This window comes from Orcinus orca, chromosome 11 (assembly GCF_937001465.1).
Source record: "Orcinus orca chromosome 11, mOrcOrc1.1, whole genome shotgun sequence".
NCBI lineage: Eukaryota > Metazoa > Chordata > Mammalia > Artiodactyla > Delphinidae > Orcinus > Orcinus orca.
The window spans coordinates 75462764-75481597 of NC_064569.1; the positions used below are offsets into that span (position 1 = coordinate 75462764).

General features: G+C 41.1%; 2 protein-coding genes across 3 annotated transcripts in view; one reads left to right on the forward strand and one right to left on the reverse strand.

Annotated features, from left to right (window-relative positions):
- The window catches only part of PLEKHG7 (pleckstrin homology and RhoGEF domain containing G7), an 87540-nt gene that overhangs the window by 61947 nt on the left and 6759 nt on the right, over positions 1-18834 (forward strand). Inside the window, 6 exon segments of the mRNA XM_033427739.2 lie at positions 3833-3992; positions 4027-4041; positions 5554-5669; positions 6017-6110; positions 11728-11807; positions 13733-13886. Of these exon segments, the coding sequence (XP_033283630.1) occupies positions 3833-3992; positions 4027-4041; positions 5554-5669; positions 6017-6110; positions 11728-11807; positions 13733-13886 (619 nt within the window).
- Positions 17768-18834, reverse strand: part of EEA1 (early endosome antigen 1) — a 143849-nt gene continuing 142782 nt past the window's right edge. For both annotated transcript variants that reach the window (XR_004483140.2, XR_007470299.1), the window contains one exon: positions 17768-18169. The gene's annotated coding sequence lies outside the window, so the exon portion shown is untranslated. The remainder of the gene's footprint in view (positions 18170-18834) is intronic.

Here is an 18834-nt window from a genome sequence, read left to right on the forward strand (position 1 = left end):
CAGGCAGTCAGGCTGGATGTCCCTCAGGTGCTGTGCTCACAAAGCCACCAGCGCCGATCCATTGGCACAGAATTCGTAGAGGCGGAGCCCTGCCCGCTTCGAGCCCTGTGCGGGTGAGGCTGCTCTGGCGGGGCCCCACTCCTCCCTTCAAGGGCTTGTTAACAGTGGGGCTTCTTTGGTGGACCCAGGCTTCATCCTGCACACAGCCCCAGTTGCAGCCCAGGCCACACTCCAGCCCCTCCAGCTTCTCCACAGAGCCACCCCCAGTCCTCTCCCCAGCTCTGTCCACTGAAGCCCAAGTTTCAGCACCCAGCCTCCACTCATACCAGGAGACACATGTCTTGGGCTGGGGAGTGCAGCAAGGTGGCCAGGACCAGGTGTGCTGGTGTCTCTCTCTCCTGCCAGCTGTAAGCTGGTTGCTGCACTCTCCTCTGAGCCTCTCAAGCTCCCTTTCTGTCCCAGCTGATCTCCCAGCCAGTGAAGGGAGTTCCCAGGGTGAGGGAGCCTTTCCTCTTTCACAGCTCTCTCCCAGGGGTTCAGGTCCCGTCCTGCTTTCTTTTTTTTTCTTTTGTCCTACCTGGTTACACGGTGATCTTTCTCGCAGTGTTGGCTGTATGAGGTCTTCTGCCAGCATTCAGTAGGTGTTCTGTGAGAGTTGTTCCACGTATAGATGTATTTTTGATGTATTTGTGGGTGTCATTGAGCTCCATGTCCTTCTATTCCACCATCTTGGTCTCCCACCTATAGATTTATTTATTATAAAACTGATGCAGAGTCCATTGATCTAGACCCATCCACGAAAAGGACTTTTATGTCCAATCTCTCATGACAGAGAATTTTTTTTCTTTCCCTAATGTTTCTGAAAAGTAAAGCCAATAGAGAGATGAAAAAAAACCTTATAGTTTTACTTTTAGAATCATCAAATATCTTTTTTTTTGCTCTTCTGAGACCTTCCAAAACACTAAAAGCTTCCAGTATCTCTGCCTGGATCTTTGTCTGAATTATTTACCACTGGTGTTTCTTTTCTGATATGTGGGGGAGATTAGGTGTTTTTATATTTACCCTGAACGCCGGTGGGTACTGGCAGCCAGAGCTGTTCCCTACAACATGGAAATTTGGAGCAGTGGCTCAGGGTTGTGTGTTTTGAGGGAATCCCTAACTGCTGCTGAGAAATCAGTTACTGGAACTCCCCAGCCTCCCACAAGGACCAGCAGGTAGTGCTGGAATGCTGCTGCTAGTGACTCAGCATGGAAATCAGCCACTAAGGCCACAGACTACAGCCTCTCCACACCTCCTCTTTCCACTCCTCCCCACTTCCAGCCTTTCCACGTCTGCAGTCCCTGCTCCCTTCATCCCTTCCAGCCCCAATGAGAATCACTGCCATTTTGAGCTGGTTGAGGGGAAGTCATCTAGTGCTGTCCCCCATTTTAAAGAAGAATCTGAGGTGCAGAGACGGGGGGCTGGTCCCTCTGCCTTGAAGCCTGGCCCCTAGAGCTCCATCCTCCATGCACCTTTCTGACCTGCCATCTGTAGGTGGGGTGGTAGGAAAGATCACTCCCGGCAGAACTCCTATAAGGAAGAGTCCCGGATGTTTTTAAAAGAAATGTGATAAAGCTGCTAGTGTAGGAGGGTACGACCCTCCAGGGACATGGTCAGGCTATGAAAGACCAGGACAAATTGCAAAGCACGAGGCTAGGAGAGAAAAAGGGGAAGTTGGAGAGGAAAGAGAGAGAGAGAGCTCTCTCCTTTCAAAGAAGAGAATGGAGCCAGCAAAATGGGGTGGTGGGTGGTGACTGTGGGCTGTGAGCCCTCCCCATGATCTGAAATCTTCAGTAAAATAAACACATACACTCATAAAATGTTTGGCATGAGTGGGTTTACAGTGGAAACCGACACAGGAAACCTACCAAAGGGCTAAGTGTGGCATTTGGCCCATGCTGTTCAGCGAAGAAACAGAATGTGTACAGACAGGAGCCCAGGGGCCAGAAGAAGCCATTGGAATATCTCTTTATACATATCTAAGAGAGTTTTGGACTTGTTGGAGGTTTGAGCCAATTGTACCGACCTCTCTGAAATGCAAGGGCTGACACCTGGGCATAAAGATGTATGAAGATATCTTTGGGAAAGCAGAGGGAGCCTTCCGCAGTGCACAGTCGTCCCTTTGTATCCACAGGGTATTGGTTCCAGAACCCCGACAGATACCAAAGTCCGAGGATGCTCAAGTCCCGTATATAAGATGGTATAGTATTTGCGTATGACCAATACACATCCTCCCGTATACTTTAAATCATCTCTAGATTACTCATAATACCTAATACAAGATAAGTTCTGTGTAAATATTGTAAATACAGTGGAAATGCTATGTAAATGGTTGCTGCTGTGCCGCAAATTCAGGCTTTTTGGAACTTTCTGGAATTTTTTTCCCCAAATATTTTCAGTTCACAGTTCGTTGAATTTCAGAATGCAGAACCTACAGATAGTAGAACCGACTGTACCTTGACCTACCTGAGGTTGGTCTTGAGGGTCTGGGTCATGAGGGTCAGGACTTAACCTGGGCCTGAAGTGAGCATGAAAGAGGGAAGAGGCGAGAGCCCGCAGCAAGAAAAATATTTAGTGTGAGAGCAGGGTCCATTTAGAGCTGAACTCAGGACCAGAATGGTGTGAGCAGGTGGGAGGAGAGAAGAGGAAGTGAACACACTCCTAATAATACTTCTTGATGTACCTGTGTGTGCAGTAGCCACAGACCTGGCTCCAGGCATCATGTGTCACCTGCACAAAGCCCTGGGACCCCTCAGGTTCAAACGGTGTCACATTCAAAGAAACAGTCCAGCAGATGAAACAAATGGAGGCGCTATTCTCATGTTGCTTGCATTTCTCAAAATACCATTTATGGAAATCCAATGTATCACCCATAGCAATACTTAACTAAAGTTTCCTTTCATGTATTCCCCATTGTGTGTACTCCTGGCAACTGCCTCTTTGAACAAACTCTCCCTATTGACAATTGTCTACATCTTTTTCCCTCTCCTCTCTTTTCTGTATCATGTAGAACAATTTAGCGTCCTCAACTTCTATTTTCATTTTCTCTTCATTATCCTGATTCCCTCCAACAAAGGAGTCAAGGAACTGACCCACGAAGCAAAAATCCTTCCTTTTCCTGTCTACCTGTGTAGTGTTGACTCTCAGTTCTCCTAACTGCATTGCAGCAAGAGTGGGAGCACAGTTGGCAAAACCAGAAATCTCCCCCAAGGGCCAGGGAAAAGGAGAAGGCAAGGGGCAAAACTAAACTCTTCAGTGACAAGGGTAAACAAGCCTGAAATATGTGTATTAATACATCTTACACGGCCACTGATGGAGTATGCAATTTCTAGGGGATTTAACCAAATTCAAACTTTTCCTGTGCATTCAAATCTTGACATCAGTTTCCCCATTTAGGAGGTTTGAGGGGGTGGTGTTATAGGTGGTGCTGATGACCTCGTCCTTCATCACCATTGCTGGGAAGGCAAGATATCTGAAGGAAGATTCTTTCATTTCTTTAATTGGAAAGCAGCAATGTTTCAGTCAGTAATATTCAATAATACTTCTTAAGCACATTGAAAAAACCCATTTCAGACCCTGAATTTAGTACTGGTAGATAGATGCTTGCTAAGACAATTTAATATGGAATTTTCAAAAGCAAAGTCTAGTCCATGGCTTATAAATTTTCCTAGCAAGCTCACAGGTGTGTCACGTCATTACTGAGTGAAATCTCTAAGGGTTTCTTGTGTCCGGACTTCTCAGTGTCTTGACAGGAGAAGTGATGTTCTGATCCACCTGCTTTTGCCTTCCCCAGTGGTGTGAGGACAATGAACAGTGCAGACGCCTTCACCTACCTGAGCTTCTAGTGGCCCCACTACACAGGCTGACTCAATACCCCTTGTTGCTGAAGAGCATCTGGAAAAGGAGTACAGACTCTACGGAGAAAATCATGATCTACTCCATCAAGGAAAAAGGTGGAAAAGTCAATCTGTAAGTCCCTGAGATGAGTGACCCAGAGCTCCAGTGTCAGCTTTAATCAAAGAGTTGGGGGACCCTCTGGCTCCTGGGAACCATTTGGGCTTCCATCCTAGGAGGTAATTCCATTGCCTTGAGGTCATGGCTTTCCGAAATGTGGATTCCAGTTTGAGTTTGCATTGTAAATCAAACACGCTCAAAACAATGGGCTCCAGTCACATCCTGGCGAACCCTATGAGAACTCTTAACTCCAAGTTCACGCAGGACGTGGCCCCGTCTCCAAGGCTTTCAGATGTGAGTTCAGGCAGGAAAAGTTCTACTTCCCAGATGATGAAGCCACTTTGTTTTTAACATCCATACTGAACCCACACACAAAGCAAATGGGAGTAAACAGCATGGGAAGCCTTTCCGGAGAATAAATTACCATCCGTCATTTTTTTTAGGTCACTGAAATCTAGGGCCAATCTAAATATAATGCCAACTGCAATCTTTAGACCCGAAATTTGGGAATAGGAAAAGAGAAAGCCCTGTGATGACTTAAGTTTATTTGGGTAGCTCTGTATAATCAAATTCAAATAAAGAAGTTCGTGGTATATGTCCATAAACCAAGATTTCCTGGGGAGCATCAAAAGGGAACAATTCAAAATGATGATTATCAGCTGTACAGAAATGACATATTTCTTTTTCTTTTGCATGTTTAAAAATAAAATGACCATTCACTTAGGAGTTTCTTTCCTTTTTAAAAATTTTTTGTTGAAATTCTAAAATAACCCAAGGAACTAGAATTCAGCTTATCAAGTGATTAAGACAAAAAATTCAGTTAAAGACAGACTTTTTCAAACTTTTAAAGTAATTTTGCAGATTATTACTCATTTTGATAAGTTTGTGAGGGAGATAACATCTCTTCTAGGAATTTCTCAATAAAATGAATTCTTATTGTTGGGGAAAGAGATCCCTGTGGCCTTCCTTTAAAGCTTAGAGATGGAGAATTCTCAAGGATTCCCTAACCCTGTGATTCTGTGGGTCTACGACTTGCCCTCCATGTTTTCAAAAATCATTTCAAAACCTCAATAGCAATATGTTATTAAAAACATTGGAAAATTAATATAGACCTTCAAAGAGAAAATGAGTTCTTACCAAAAGAAATAATCAACCTTACCATAAAGTGAATATATGTTTTATGATTAAGACAAAAGGATATGTTTGTCCTTGTTAGTCTGATTTTTTTTTCCTTCCTGTAATCACAAGCTGTGTGATGTAGGGAATATGAGAAAGCTACTAAGGGAACTGTTAGTATTATTGAAATAAAAATGCACAATACATTTCCAACTTACTGAGTTAAATTAGTTCAGCTTCATTTTTCTCTGCAAGAGGCTGATTTCAAATTAGTGAGTTTTTCTAAGGCATTTAAACAGCAAGAAATATGTTAAATGAACCTAAGATATGGTTTGGCTCCAGGGGCGGTCAGTATCTCTAAATGATTCCTGTGGATCTTGGTTAAATTTTATGCTGTAATGCCTTATGCATTTAAACAGATACTGGATGTGTCTTGTCTTTCAGGGGATCTTGAAGGAAAAGTGAAGTAGCTTGGCAATTTTCAAAAATGCAGACATCTACAGGAGATTATAGTGTGGCCTCCACTTTGGGATAGAGATAAAAGGTTTTTCATTCCAGAGGTACAGAAAGGATCAATTAGAACCTATGTCCCTTTCTAAACGTTTGGCATTCAAGTGGAAGTATACTAGTCTTACAAAGTCCCCAGCTGCCCACTAGAATTAAAAATCTAGCAAGAAGTAAAGCCTTCATCCACATGACATTGTGTGTGGGGAGGCTGACCTCCTCATGCCATTCCTGAACTGGTCTTTCTAAGCATTTTTCCCATTCTTTCCCATTCCCATGTGCATTTACTGGCATTTCCAAATGTCAGGAACTTTCTAGGCAGAGTACGTTGCCCCAGCTTCTAGAATATGCTGTCCTCCAATCACTAACAACATCTCTTTGATTTCCTCCCTTGTTTTGCCAGTGCCTGAAACACGTTTTTAAAGAACACATGGCAGAAAACATCCTGTCAGCAACCAACAGACACCTTCTCTATGAAGGAAAATTAACTCTTGCAGGTAAATAACTGCTTCCTTTACAAACCCAACATCTTTGCTACCTTGTGACTTGTCCAACTGTTGCTTATTGAAGGGTGGCAAGAATTGTATTTCCATATGGCCAAGGCAAGGAAGATGTGAATCAGAGAGCTCCTATGGAGTCACACAGACTCCAGCTTGATCAAACCACGACGTAACTAGCCACACGCCCTCCATTTTCTTTCTGTAAAATAGGATAACGATATCTGTCTTATAAGCTGGATGTTAAAGTGAAGTAACATATGTGAAGAGCTTAGCTCAATGTCTGGAATATAGTAACCACTCAATGTCAGCTGTTACCACCCTCATTTTACTCCTCCAGTGAGCTGGGCAATCATACTCTCAGTGTTGACTGAGAACCTATTATGTAACACACGTTGCATTGTGTAGGTACCACTGGAGGATAGAAAAGTCACTATTCTGGATAATCCTTTCCCTCTAGTTGGGAAGCGCTGCCATAATGAGCAGACCTGCAGTCTAAGTCCAGAAGAGAGTCTGATGCTGGAGTACCCAGGAAAGGCTTCATGTGGTCCATGGGACTGGAGGCAGGCTTCGGGGGGATAGAAGGGTGTAGTTCAGTGAAAGGACAGGAGGGAGGACATCCCAGATGAAAAGCACAGCAAGAGAAAAGGCTTGGAGGCAGAAGCCACTTGAGAGAATAGGCTCACGGCAGCGTGGTTAGGAGGGAGATCCCCGAGGCTGCCTGCCAGCTTCCCTTCCCAGCTCAGCCTTTGCTGCCTGTGTAACCTGGGGCCACTTAACAGCAATCCCCCCATGCTGCAGTGTCCCCTCTTTGGTGTGAGGATTAAATGAACTAATGGATGTATAAGCACTTGAAAGAACCATTGGCAGAGAGTCACGGCTCAGTAAATATTATCAGAAAGGGCTACCCGACTGAAATGAGATTTGCATTCATTCATTGCTTCATTTCTTCACAAAATCTTGATTGAGCACCTGCAGTGTGTGAAGCCCTGTGGGATGTGAGGTTGCCTGAGATCTTTTGGGGGGTGCCAGGCAGTAATTCCTTATTCAGTACACACCTGTTGAGAACCTGCTCTCTTTTAGGGATAGCGCCAGATGTCAGCTTGGGACATAACCCCCGCAGGCAACTGCCAACTCAAAAGATAGACATGCCCAGCTTTTTACATCAAAGGGCTTTTTCATGCGTGTTTTCCTTCCAGTGACTTATGCAGAGAAGTTACATTTTATCCCATGTCACAGGGGAGACTCGGGGAGGTTGTCTGTCATGCTCAGGGTCCCTTGGCAAGCTAATGGCAGCATCCAGACCCAGGCCAGGCTGCCTCACCCTAGCAGGCTTCCAGAACCATAGCCACTGCCCTGAAAGCCAGAGGGACCCAGCCAGGACACTGCAGGCAACAGGAAGCCACTGAGCGCTCGGGGACATGAGAGGCTTAAAAGGGTGCTGGAGAAAGAGCTATGGGAAGCAATGCCCAAAATGGCTAGAAGAGGAGACCAAAGCAGAGAGGCCAGCCTGAAGGCGTCACAGTGACGCAGGATGGGGTGGGAAGAGCCTGGGCCTGTGTTTCTCAACCATTCTCCACCTGTAGACCACTCCCCTCCCACTTTCGTTTGGAAAGATAACAATCTTACCCTTTCTTTTACAATTTCAAAACTAACTATATCATTGTGACAAAGCCAGATCCAACCAAAACCAAAAGTCGTGAAGCAAGACACAGTTCTGTGTACAATCCTGTGCCTGTCCCTGCAAAACTGGCCTCCACCTGGAATCATCAGAGATTTTATCTCCCCTCTTCCCTTTATCTACCAAATTCCCAACTGTGAGACCCACCAGCCTATCCTAAAATGTTAGAAATGGGCGTGGATCAAAAAGGATAAATGTGAGAGCTATTTCAAAGGCAAAAATAGGAGAGCTTTATGGTTGATAAAATGAAGAGGAAATGAGTCGAAGACCTTCAGGTGTGCTTATCTATCTACCTGAAAGGTTGGTAGATGACCCTGAGGGTGGCGGAGGGAGTGGGTCAGGGAGTCCGTTTTAGCGTTCAGGTGTGGACGTGATGGGAGGCCATGTAGGGGCTGGATGAACATGACCATGAAAAATCTCTTGGTGAAAAGCCGTGTCAGATGTGTATTCACATAGCAAGTGGGATGGGGGTGCTTGTCATGGAAGCATGGGTGGGAGACTGGCCTAAGAAGGAGTCGTTATGGTTCAACCCAACTTTTCAGGAAAAGTTTCTTGTAGAGTCAGATGTGGTAGAATGGGGATGACCTACGTAACCATTACTAACACCAGGCTCCTGTCTGACAGCACATGCTGTTAGTCAGATTTCATCAGAGAGGGGTGTGTCGTATAGTAGTGTCAAATCAAGTTTAAAGTCACTGGGACTTTGGCTCGGAGTTGGCATAGAGATATGGTGTCGGTGGGGGTAATAGTGTTAAAAGAAACAGGACATCATTTTGAATGGAAAAAGCATTGGACCAAGAATTAGGGGGTCTAGCCCCAACTGTGGGCTTTGGGGAAATTGTTTAAATTCTCTTAATCTCTTCTGTAAATGTTGATGATGATGATGGTGATAGTGATAACCATGACGATGGTATCTACTGCTTAATATGTTTCAAATTTCTTCTAGCCTTAAAAACTGTAGTGTTGAAATGAAGTGCATTTTCTCATTCCCAGAAGGTCCAAGTTTTTATAACTTTTGGAGCATAACCAGCTTCCCACTGGAATTCATGCCAACACGCCCTTCACAAACGCATTACTACTCCCCACAGACTGGTATTTCTAAATAGAAAAAGAGGTAACGTTCAGACAAATAGGATGGCACAGCAGCTGTAGCACCTAGAGAACACACGTTGTTCAAGCTGCTGCAGAACTAGAATAAGTCAGTGACGCTGCTCTGTTCTCTAGCAGTGTGATGAAAACCCCACAGGCCAGACTCTGAGAAAAAATAAAGACCTAATCGAGTTAGAACTGCACACGTTTGTAAGTCTCAGATCTGGTTGTGTGGCACATAGCTTGAAACTCCTGGGATAATAAATGTGAATACTCTAACTCTATGCCTACAGTCTTCCTCCTTAGTCGTCCTTTATCGTAATCCCATATTTACTTTAGCACTATCAGTTCTTGAATTTATCTTAAATCTTGTTTCTGTTTATTATGTATCTGCTCTCACTATAATTAAAGCTCTTTGAAGGAGAGATTTTTGTCTTAATCATCGATGCATAGGAGGTGCTCAGTATTTGTTGACTGCTTAGTGGAAAACGAGGGCCTTAATAAACGGTAGCTAAAATAATCATCATTTCCTAGAATGAAGTCTAGGACATAGAAGATGCTCATACCTGTTTGTTAAAATACTTGAAGTTAGAAGGAGAAAACAAAGCTATTTCATTTTGACAATGATCATTCACCTAATCAGATAGGAGTGGCAGAGGGTGAGGAAAGCAGTATGTAACAGGTCTTAAAGGTCTAGCCCCATTCCTCACCCTATGTGTTAGTTAGGATATTAAGCCAGCTCTTGGAGACAGACCGGTTTATTTATCTCGCATGTAAAATTCTGAGCTATATGACAGCTTTACTCCATGAAGCCACAAGAGATCTATCTGGCTTTCTTATGTCCTTTTGCTCTGCCATCCTAGAGACTGCTTTCTTCTGTGGCCCCAAGATGAGTCACCAGTGTGCCTACGTTCTAGCTCATATTCCATTGGTCAGAATTTAGTCACTTGGTCATATTTAGCTACAAGGAAAGCTGGGAGATGTAGTATTTATTCACAGTGAGCGTCTACCCACTAAAACTTGGAAATGTCATTACTACAAAAGAAGGGAAGAATGGTTTTTAAGGGACAACCAGCAGTCTTTGCTGCATCCCAGTTTGCAAAAAGGAATTTCTAGTAGTGATGGAAAACCTTAAAAAAAAAAAACTATTCAAGGACAATTCAAGATTGAATAAAATATCTACTTTCTCTTCTATGTAAATACAGAAAGTATCTTTCCTCTAAACTTAGACTAAAAATGAATCCCAGATATTTTATTTAGTAATTTAACCTTAGACGTCTCGTTTCCACAGGTAAATGTATATGAGAAAGAACTTCTAGAAAAATATAAATAAAATAGAATAATAAAAAATATTTACTGATTTTTCTTGTACTTTAAGTGCCTGTCACATCCCCCTCAAGGACTGCCTGTTCCTCTAAAATCATTTAAATTTAACCATTTCTTTTTTTTTTGGTATGCTAATATAAATTACTATTTTGGGAACTTTTAGAAAGGGTAACCTTTGTCAGATTAATTTTAAATTAAAAATTAATTTAAATTTTTAATTTTAAAAAATTAATTTTAATTTTTTTTTAATTTTAAAATTTTATTTTTTTATACAGCAGGTTCTTATTAGTTATCAATTTTATACATATTAGTGTATATATGTCAATCCCAATCTCCCAATTCATCCAACCACTACCACAAGCGCCCTGCCACTTTCCCCCCTTGGTGACCATACGTTTGTTCTCTACATCTGTGTCTCAATTTCTGCCCTGCAAACCGGTTCATCTGTACTGTTTTCCTAGGTTCCACATATATGCGTTAATATACGATATTTGTTTTTCTCTTTCTGACTTCACTAACCATTTCTTTTTCTAATTTCTAAGGGATAGAGTTAAATTGAGAGGGGGATATCTCATTCTAATATTTTATTTCTCTTCTACGAGTATCCCCTTCTTAGGGAAAAGTAGAAAAGCCTGTTTGCCTTCAGTTATTATCAAAAGTGATATCAGAAATATATTTGTAAATATAAAGCTTCATGAAGATTATTTAACGCTTGTATAGACACATTGTAAAACTTAAGAAACAAATTGTTTTAGTGACAAATTGTTTTAATCAGCTAGGGCTGCCATAATAAAATACCACAGACTGGGTGGCTTAAACAACAGACATTTATTTCTCACAGTTCTGGAGGCTGGAAGTTCAAGGTCAAGTTGCCAGCTGATTCAGTTTCTGGTGAAAGCTTTCTTTCCAGCTTTCTCAGTGTCCACACGTGGCAGAGAGAGAGAGAGGGAGAGAGCATGCTCTGGGGATGACATTCACCCTGTCAGATCAGGGGTCCTCCCTTAAGCTTTCATTTAATCTTAATTATTTCCTTATTCCAAATACACAGTGGGGAGGGGGGTAGGGCTTCCACATAGAATTTGGGGGAGATGCAATTCAGTCCACAGCTATGACAAAGTGCCTTTTTTTCTGGTAATGTATACCTTTGCCAATGACCACACAGATGAGTCAAGAGGCCAAAATGCTGGAGTTCTGTTAGTCAATAGATGTGTCCTAGGCTTAGCTGAAACCACGACAAATATCATCCAGGTAACCTTAGATCCACGTGAAATGCCTTACAAATACAATGTCTTTAAAGTTGGAAGGGTGGGCTCATATCAAGTCCCTGCCTTGGGGAGAAATCAGTTCAACCATAATGCAGTTTTCTGACCCACGTGATTGTAGCCCCCTGAGCTGCAAGCCTTGTGTGCCCTGATCCCCGGCCTGTGTTGTTTTCTAAGGGATTCTTTGATTTAAAAAGAAAGAAAAAAAAAACTCTGCTTACTCTTTCCAGCCCCAATTTCCTCTTCTTTCTTTCCTCAGAAAGCACAAGATTCCTAGGTGTTTATCTGTTTCTCTTTGATGATTTCCTCTTAGTTATGAAAACTAAGCGCAACAAAAAGGTAAAATGCTGTTGTCTCTAAATAATTCTGCTAAATGAGTTTAGAAATATTTCTGAATAAGTTGAGTTAAAAAGAGAAAAGTTTCTTATACATCAGATCGGACTTTACCCTCTAAAAAATGGAGGCATTTTAAAATACTGGCTTTTTCCATCGTAGAGTGCTGGACTGAAAACAGTAACAAAAGTAAGTCCCATTTCTTAAGGATGTCAAAGGGTGTGTATATTTTTAGAATGACTTAGTCTGTATACTTTCGAGGAGAGTCCCAGAAGCCACAGGACTTTAAGCCTGGCCTGCCTCAGCAAATAAAATTAAGATACTTTTGTCCATATCCGCCTTTTCCTCATCCAAATTGACTATCACAACAAAAGATGCCAGAGCAGGGGGCCTCTCTAAACCGTCTGCTGCCAAGTGCTGAGGTGATATCCACCACCCCTTCTCACGTTCTTCCTGAGAAATAATGCTTTGGGGGCTGCAGGTGGGAAGGAGCCCTGGTCTCTCAGTGTCTGCCTATAAGTAAGAACTGCAGAAGCCAAACAAACGTACAGTTCGCATCACAGGAAAGAAACGAGTCACCAGGGGCTAGAGCCACAAAATCCCTTCTAAGAATAGGGATTTCTCCCTTAAGTATTAATGGTTACCATTACTGTTGTTACTCCCCGTTAAGCCATGGGTCTCATGGTCCACCAAAGGCTTTCTATCTAATGTCCCATTTCACAGTTTCCCTGACTGGTGTGTGTGAGTGCTTTCAGGAAGAGGCCTCCTCTACAGCTCTCAGACACCTGCCCTTAGAGATGGGAAGAGGATCTGCAGTATGTTTTTGGCTGTCGGAGATAACTAATGTTGTTCTAACCCACTCACTTCTTTACTAAACGACTAGCCTTACACAGATGTAAGATTATGAGACTAGATCTCTCAGATCTTTTAATAACCTAAGCTTTTAGATGGCATGTTGGTTAGTTGAGCTAAATAATTTAAGTGTCTTTAAGCAATAAAATAGACACCCATTAATCCGTGCATAGTTGATCAGTGGTTGAGGGGGGAATGGGTGTTGGAGAATACTAAGTCAGAGTTTTGAAACTTGGATGGCCTCTTATTTTCAGCTACCCAGGCTAGCATGTCTGACAGGCAAGCTCTGAAAAATCTCTGTCCCCTTCTAAAACCTGACGTTAAGCACAGCTTACCTTCTTTTTACATGATGGCACAACTCAGAGCCCATGAACTAGTGGCAGCCCATTATTGGCCATATTATAAGATAATGTCCTGGTTTCATCCTTCACAACTTGATTCCAAAATAAGTAATGTTATCTGTTTAAAATTCCTCTTTAAATTCTTCCGTCTGATAAATCTGAGAGAACCACCCGGAGAAGACACCAGGTTTCATTTTTTTTTTTGGAAGAAGAAATAAGGAATGTTATCTGTTTTAAATTTCTCTTCACTATTTAATGCACAAATTACTTCACGTACATCCCAATCTCTGACACCCTTTTTTAAAAAATTCAGTATTTTATATATTCAAAACAATTTCAGTTATTTACAAATCATAGAGCATGGAATTTATTTATTTAGATTTTAGTATAAGATCCCATGGACAGAGTTGGCCAACATGAGGCTTCTCTTTTTTGTTCATTTAACTCAGTACCATAGAGGGATACTACTGTAAATGAAGATCTTCCCATTGATGTGATAATGATTTAAATGTTTCCCAGCTATGAAATTACCCTGTTATTTAATTAAACTTGGGGATCAGAAACACTATGCTTTAAATCACTGTGTACTTTGGGAAATGCTTTTCGAGACCCAGAAAGAATAGTAAGCTGTATTTCAAGCAATTGTTTCTAAAAATCAGTTTGCTTAAGGATGTACCTGAAGTATGTGCATCAATATTTACTTCCTACTTATTGCATTATTTTCCTCCTTAATTTTAGAAACTTGGAGGCTCAGACCCGGGTTTAATGTGCCCTTCACTTATTCCTGAGCTACAAACAGTAATCAAAGAAGGTGGTTCATGTATGGTACTCGATCAGCCCATTCCACTAGACAGATTGGTTGTCAGAGGTCTCGATCCACTCCACATGTCAGGTATGTGTCTATTTTCATCATTCAGCTCATCTGTTTGCTATCCCAGAGTTTTATGTTGGCCTTTTTTGGTAACAGGACATGAATCTAATTTAAATCTTCATGAAAGATAATACTGGGTTCCTATGTAGCTAAATATCACTCACTCTACAGGCTACTTACGGAAAGAGTATTGGATTTGCTTCCAATGTTTGGATGACCCAGCTCTGCCACTTGCTAGCTGTGTGACCCTGTGTGAAGGTACTTAAATTTTCTAAGCCACAGATTCATCTTGGTAAAATCAGGATAATATCTACCCCAGTGAGCTGTCATGAGAATTAAATGAAATAATACAGGTAAAGCACTCAATAAATGATAGCTATTATTAGGATTGTTATTCTGTTAATCATTTTCAGTACTGTTGCTGTTGTTAAAGCACTGGTAAACCATGACATGCTATGCAAGCCTAAGATATTTTATTGCAATTGCTCTATAGAAAAATGCCAGAAATAAATATATAAATATGTACATGTACATACATATATACATCATGTGTATAGATCAGAAATGTATATTTTTATTTTTCAAGCATTTCCTGAGCGTCTCCTGTGAACAAGGCACTCTGTAAGTGCCCTGGAGTTACAAAGATGGAGCTCTCAGAGCAATGAAAGATCAATAAATCCTGTCAGGAAAGCCCTGGGCCTCGGAGGGACTTGAAGGACATTCTGGCCTACTTACTACTGGGTGGGTGGCAGCAGTGTTCAGAAGGAAGCATCCATCATTCTGTCTTGGGTACAGGCTCCTAGAAGACCAGCAAAGCCAGGCAGGAGTGGAGTGCCTTCCTGTCCCAAGGGAGGAGCAGGAAAAGAGGGAGCACCATCCATGTCCTGCAGTTCCCACTCCAGCAGCCAAGCCCAGAGCACCAGTCATTAGCACGGGACCTACTTGTACTCAGCAGAGCCACATTACACAGTGAATACACCAATGAATAATAATAATAGCAAAACTTCACATCATTAAGTTATGTAAGTTGTACATTTAAATGTTTAACTCGTGAATGGATGCAAACTCTCTCCCCAAGAGCAGCAGGGCTCCAATGAGGGGAAACCTGTATCCAGAACTAGAGCCTTCTGCCTCTTTTGTCTATTCTTTCTGTGTCTACTAAGATTTGCTGAAAAGCAACTGGGCAGCCCTTAAGGCCTCTTAGATCAGATTTGGCACGGACCAATCACTGTCACAGGCCAAAGTCTGCATAAACCAGAGAGCTTTCCCGAGCAAGCCTAAAAGGGGGCATCTCAGAGGAGCACAACCTTCTTACTACAGTGGCCATAGTTAGAAGATTCTGCCATGATAAATGGGTGTGAGTGGAGGAAGGTGTCAGATCCCCCAAGCAAGAGAGGGAAGCAGCATGGGCTCAGGTCAGCCACAGCCCTGCCAGCCAACTGGACTTTATGGGAAATCTGACATCACAGGATTCCCTTAGGAGATGCATGTTTTTTCTCCTGTATTCCTTTTTCTTTTTCTTTTTAAATAAAATCAATACCTTTTTAAAAACCATACTTCCACCATCTTTTGTTACTTTTTGACTTGTCACTACCATTTCATTTGTTTTTTAAGTATTTTTCTCATTGCTCTGGTGGCTATTTTAACTGTTCAGACACAGTGCATGAGGTAGAATAGCTGTAGAGTGAGAGTGTGTAAAGTGTGAAAAAAGAAGAGATTGTGCTTTGGAGTGGCAGAGACCTAGTTTCAAATCCTGGCTATATTATTCACAAGCTGTGTGACCTTGGAAAAATTCACCTAATCTGTGCCCTCATTTGTAAGTGGGAATTAGTTGACTTTTTTTTTTTAATTGAAGTATAGTGGATTTACAGTGTTCCAAGTATACAACAAAATGATTCAGTTATACATACATATATATTCTTTTTTAGATTCTTTTCCATTATAGGTTATTACAAGATATTGAACTTAGTTCCCTGTGCTACACAGTAGGTCCTTGTTGTTTATTTTATATATAGTAGTGTGTACCTGTTAATCCTAAATTCCTAACTTACTCCTCCCCACCTTTTCCCTTTGGTAACCATAAATTTGTTTTCTATGTCTGAGTCTATTTCTGTTTTGTAAATAAGTTCAATTGTATCCCTTTTTTAAATTCCACATATAAGCGGTATCATATGATATTTGTATTTCTCTGTCAGACTTACTTCACTTTATATGATAATCTGTAGGTCCATCCATGTTGCTGTAAATGGCATTATTTCATTCTTTTTTACGGCCAATATTCCAGTGTGTGTGTGTGTGATGTGTGATGCGTGTGTGTGTGTATGTGTATATATATATATATATATATATATATATATATATATATACACACACACATACACACACACACGCATCACACATCACACACCACATCATCCTTATCCATTCATCTATTGATGGACATTTAGGTTGTTTCCATGTCTTGGCTACTGTAAATAGTGCTGCTGTGAACACTGGGGGTGCATGTAGCTTTTCAAATCATAGTTTTTGTCTTTTCCAGATATATGCCCAGAAGTAGGATTGCTGGATCATATGGTAATGCTATTTTTAGTTTTTTAATGAACATCCATACTGTTCTCCATAGTGGCTGCACCAGTTTACATTCCCACCAACAGTGTAAGAGGATTCCCTTTTCTCCACACCCTCTCCAGCTTATTATTTGTAGATATTTTGATAATGGCCATTCTGACCAGTGTGAGCTGGTATCTCATTGTAGTTTTTATTTGCATTTCTCTGATAATTTGTGATGTTGAGCATCTTTTCATGTGCCTGTAGCCATCTGTGTATCTTCTTTGGAGAAATGTCTATTTAGGTCTTCTGCCCATTTTTTGATGGGTTGTTTTATAAGTTCTTTGTATATTTTGGAAATGAATCCCTTGTCGGTCGCATCATTTGCAAATATTTTCTCCTATTCTCTAAGTTGTCTTTTTGTTTTATGGTTTCCTTTGCTGTTCAAAAGCTTTTAAGTTTAATTAGGTCCCATTTTTTTTATTTTTGCTTTTGTTTTCATTACTCTAGGAGATGGATCCAAAGAAATGTTGCTGCAATTTATGTCAGTGTCCTGCTTATGTTTTCCTCTAGGAGTTTTATAGTATCTGGTCTTACTTTTAGGTCTTTAATCCATTTTGAGTTTATTTTTGTGTATGGTGTTAGAGAACATTATAATTTCATTCTTTTACAATAGCTGTCCAGTTTACCCAGCACCACTTATTGAAGAGACAGTCTTTTCTCCATTGTATATTCTTGCCTCCTTTGTCGTAGGTTAATTGACCATAAGTGCTTGGGTTTATTTCTGGGCTTTCTATCCTGTTCCATTGATCTTTGTATCTGTTTTTGTGCTGCTACCATACTGTTTTGATTACTGCAGCTTTGCAGTATAGTCTGAAGTCAGGGAGTGTGATCCCAGCTCCATTCTTCTTTCTTAAGATTGTTTTGGCTATTTGGAGTTAGTTGACCTATCTTATACAGTTGCTGTGTGGTGTTAATGACACAAAAAGGAAAAAAATACATAGCACTGTGCCTAGTACATAGTAGGTGCTGAATAAATGATGTCAACTATTAATTGTTAATCATTATATTAGAACATCAGAGAGAAAAAAGCTATTCCTGACCATTTATTATCTCCTTATTTTATTTTCTAAGCCTAGCCATACCAGGTCATTTTGTTTATTAAGCCCTTAGTAGCCATATTACAAACTAAACAGATGAGGGATACCTTAAATAACTGAGAACTACAGTTACAATTTTGAGGAACATGGAATCTGAAATCCAGCCAAGAACAACAACCTGATCTTTAAAGCCTCACTTACTATAGGGAATTTATAAAGAGAAAAATCAGGGAGTAAAACAAAAACAGCCAGATCTTTTTTTCCAGAAAGTCATTTTAATAGGTTTAAGTCCTCTCACCCCAGAGAAGCTGGACAGAATTTCATGACCTTGACAGGCTTTGTTGTGGTAGAATTTAGGAATTATGAGGTTTAGTCTATTACAATCTGTAATAGTGAAGTAGTTCTTGCAGTTAAGAAAATAAAAGTCTCACATTTGCTTTGTTTCTGAAATGAGGCCCAACTTGCCTCAGTGAGTCTGAATTAAACCCACAAACTGGGCTTCCCTGGTGGCGCAGTGGTTGAGAGTCCGCCTGCCGATGCAGGGGACACGGGTTCGTGCCCCAGTCCGGGAAGATCTCACATGCCGCGGAGCGGCTAGGCCCGTGAGCCATGGCTGCTGGGCCTGCATGTCTGGAGCCTGTGCTCCACAACGGGAGCCTGTGTACCGCAAAAACAAAACAAAACAAAACAAAACACAAACTTCAAGGAACAGAAATAATGACTGTGAGCAAGCATCAGCTTAATGGTCATCCAGGAAGAGTCAGTGTTCTCCTCCTCCTCTCTGAAGTACTTGTTTTGACCCAGAGCCAGCCCTGGTTTGGTTTTGTTTGTTCCTGAACATAAATTGACTGTAGAAAGAATGTATAGGCTGCAAAATTTTATTCCTGGTGCTGTATAAATAATTCAAGGAAGAAGCTTTCATTTTAAGAGCTCCAGCTGTATAAAAAGAGGAAAATCTGCTCTCCCAGTATCTCCTATCATTTCTTTAAGAGACCAGCTAGGAAATGACAGAACAGACTGTTTCTTTTCAAACACAGAAACCATGCCAACATTTTTTGTTTTGTTTTACATTTCACGTAATTTAGTGGATGTTGGATTTTGAGTCCATTTTTTTGGCTTTTCTTGGACTGCTGTGAAGCATTCAGGTGGTTTTGTATTTTTGCTACATCTTAACTTGTTTAACTGTTGTTTTGATGTGACTTCCCTTTAAGTACAAAAATAAAACATTTTTAAAAGGAGTGGTGGAGGTCAAAGAAACAGTGATTGTATTATTTTTCATATTTGTATTATCTATATTTTACACACACAAAATCTACCTATTA